Source organism: Aptenodytes forsteri, unplaced genomic scaffold, assembly GCF_000699145.1.
Source record: "Aptenodytes forsteri isolate BGI_AS27 unplaced genomic scaffold, ASM69914v1 Scaffold129, whole genome shotgun sequence".
Lineage (NCBI taxonomy): Eukaryota > Metazoa > Chordata > Aves > Sphenisciformes > Spheniscidae > Aptenodytes > Aptenodytes forsteri.
Genome location: NW_008795033.1, coordinates 518,687 through 521,411, shown reverse-complemented (window position 1 = coordinate 521,411; position 2,725 = coordinate 518,687). Strand labels below are relative to the sequence as shown.

The 2,725-nt window shown below is 68.2% G+C and overlaps 1 protein-coding gene across 1 annotated transcript in view; it reads left to right on the top strand.

The window, feature by feature from the left end:
- Window positions 1-2,725, top strand: part of GATSL3 (GATS protein like 3) — a 21,934-nt gene that overhangs the window by 6,808 nt on the left and 12,401 nt on the right. Inside the window, exons 3-7 of the mRNA XM_009276370.2 lie at window positions 941-1,134; window positions 1,289-1,421; window positions 1,631-1,754; window positions 2,426-2,539; window positions 2,642-2,718. Of these exons, the coding sequence (XP_009274645.2) occupies window positions 941-1,134; window positions 1,289-1,421; window positions 1,631-1,754; window positions 2,426-2,539; window positions 2,642-2,718 (642 nt within the window). The remainder of the gene's footprint in view (window positions 1-940; window positions 1,135-1,288; window positions 1,422-1,630; window positions 1,755-2,425; window positions 2,540-2,641; window positions 2,719-2,725) is intronic.

Sequence of the window (2,725 nt, the reverse complement as noted above, 5' to 3'; positions counted from 1 at the left end):
CTCGCGTGGCTGCTGCCTCCCACCTTTGCCGGGCAGGGGGAGCTGTTTGGAGACCCCTTGGTTTCCCACCCCACCCTGTCCCTTCCAGGGAGCACTGTTGGGTGGGTAAGGGGGTGCCAGGGAGGGGGGTTTGCCTGGTTGAGTCCTGGGGCACCCCGGCAGCGCCAGCCCCTCTCCTGGGCAGGAGGGTGGGTGCGGTGGGGGGGGGAAAGTGCGGCGCCCGTTTTTTTTTCCGTGTCCCGCCCCCCCCCCTCGTCCCAGAGCAGGAAGGAACTGGCCAGCGCGCACCCTCCCTGCCAACAAAAGCAGCTTTTTGGGAGGCAGCCCTGGCCCCCGGCCAGCCTGGGCTCGGCCCCTCCCCACCGGGCTGGCACGGGGTGCTGGCACCCCTGGGACGGTGGGGTGGCCCTTCCCTCGACCCTCTGGCGCCTCGTGTCCCTGCCTCGAGCATCCCTGGTGCTGGATGCTGGGCTGGGGGCTCCTGGGGGGCAGGGGATGAGCCAGGCAGCCCCAGGGCCCTGGCAGTGCTGGTTTTGGGGTGTGGCACACCCCAACACCCCCTTGCACCCAGCCCAGGGTGCTGGCGCGGGGAGGAGAGACGTGTCCTGGGCCTGGGGCGGTCGTAGCCTCAGCCCCGCTCGTCCCTGCGGCCGAATTCAGACTCTGTCTCAGCACGTGGAGCAGCTGAGCCCTGTCTGGCTCGTTCCGCTTGTGGATGGGGCTGGTCTGCGCCCCTAAACCAGCGTCTCCAGCCCCATGCCTGGGGCTGATCCTGTCCTGGCTCCGCCGGGCCAGCTCATCTCCCGAGGGACAGTGTGACATGCGGTGCCTGCGCCGGTGCGAGGTCTGCAGCACGGACAGGGCACGCGGCATCAGATGCCGTTCGGCTGTGCCGAGCCCCGGGGAGCCTCGTGCCTCAGTCTCCCCTTATCCCTCGCAGAGCTGCCGCCCTCCGAGTTCATGCAGGTAGCAGATTCAACATGGCTGGTGCTCAGCGTCGTCTCCAATGGCCGGGCGCCCTCCGGCTGCCAGGCCACCGGTGTCACCAAGATCGCCAGGTCGGTCATCGCGCCGCTGGCCGAGCACCACGTCTCGGTGCTGATGCTCTCTACGTACCAGACCGACTTCATCCTGGTGAGCGCCGGGCGGTGATGGGGACGGTGGTGCCTGGTCCCACCGGGGTGTTGGCTCCGGCGGAGCTGGGTGAGGACCCCGCTGTCCCCAGCCGGCGGGGATGGGCTGCGGGGAGGGGTGGCGGTGCTGACCCTGATCCTGCACCCCTGGCCAGGTGCGGGAGCGGGACCTGCCGGTGGTGATCCACACGCTGGCGGGGGAGTTTGACATCTACAAGGAGGAGAGCGGCGAGTGCGTCCCCGTCACCTGCGATGACGTGAGCAACGGCTTCCTCAAGCCCAAGCCGGGTGAGTGACGCCAAGTCCCATGTCCCCCAGGACCACCCGGTCCCCCGCCGGGATGCTCCAGCTCCCACCGGTGGTACCTCTGCGCCCTGAGGGATGCCGAGCTGTGGCTGCGGTGGCCACGGGGTGGCACTGCGGTACTGTCCCCAAGCTGTCCCCACGCCTGACGGGTGGCTGTCCCCACGCCTGATGGGTGGCTCTCCCCCTGCCAGCCGCAAGCCCCACGCTGCACCCCGTGCAGAGCCCCCAGACCCGCTTCTGCGTCCTGACCGTGGCCCCCGACACGCTGCCCGCCATCGCCACCATGCTCATTGACGTCCTCTTCTACTCCCACAGGTGGGTCCCAGGGGCGGGGACACGGCTGTGGCCCCTCACCCAGTGCCACCTGAACCACGGTGACATGTGTCCCCCCGTGCTCCCAGTAGCTTTTCAAGCTCTGGGTGTGTTTTGCAAACTGGTTTTGCCCTCCCGAGCGTGCCGGGAGGCTGCAGCCACGTGGTTGCCACGGGTCCTGCTGCCACCATGGGACATGGGAGCCCCAGGGTGACCCGGGGGACGAGCCCCCCATTGCAGCAAAGCCCGGGGAGGAGGGATTGCAAAACAGGAGAGGGCGGGTTACAAAAGGCCGGTAGGAACGGCGCTGAGGTGCGGGAATGCTCCTGTCCAGGACATCCCATGTCCCCCAGGATGAGGTCCCTTCTGGTGGGACCCTCCTGCTCCAAAGGCACCATGGTGCTTTGGGAGTGCCCTGAAACCTGGTGTCACCCCTGTCCTGTGTGTGGCCGACATCCGCTGCCCCCCCGACCCGGTGGCTGTACGAGCTGCAGACCTGTGGGTAGCACCCGCTCCCGTCCCCGCCTCTCCTCCCCACCCACCGGCTCACCCTGCGGCATCCCAACATGGTGCTCGAAGACATTCAGTGCCACCACCAACCCCTTCTCCTCCCAATTTCGGGGGTCATGACCCCTCTCTGTGGCTCTCTTCCCCCTCCCCTCCCCGCTCCGCAGCCCCCCGAGGGAGGCTGGCGCCGGCAGCCAGGACCTCGACTCCATTACATTCTTCGCCTTCTCCCTCATCGAGGGCTACATCTCCATCGTGATGGACGCCGAAACCCAGAAGCGGTAGGCGCCGTCCCTGGGACTTGTCCATCCATCTGTCCATCCCCGGGGCGGGGGGGCTCTGGGAGGAGGCGGGGGTTACACTCAGGCCTTCCCCTCTCTCAGGTTCCCCAGCGACCTGCTGCTGACCAGCTCAACGGGGGAGCTGTGGCGGATGGTGCGGATCGGCGGGCAGCCCCTGGGCTTCGG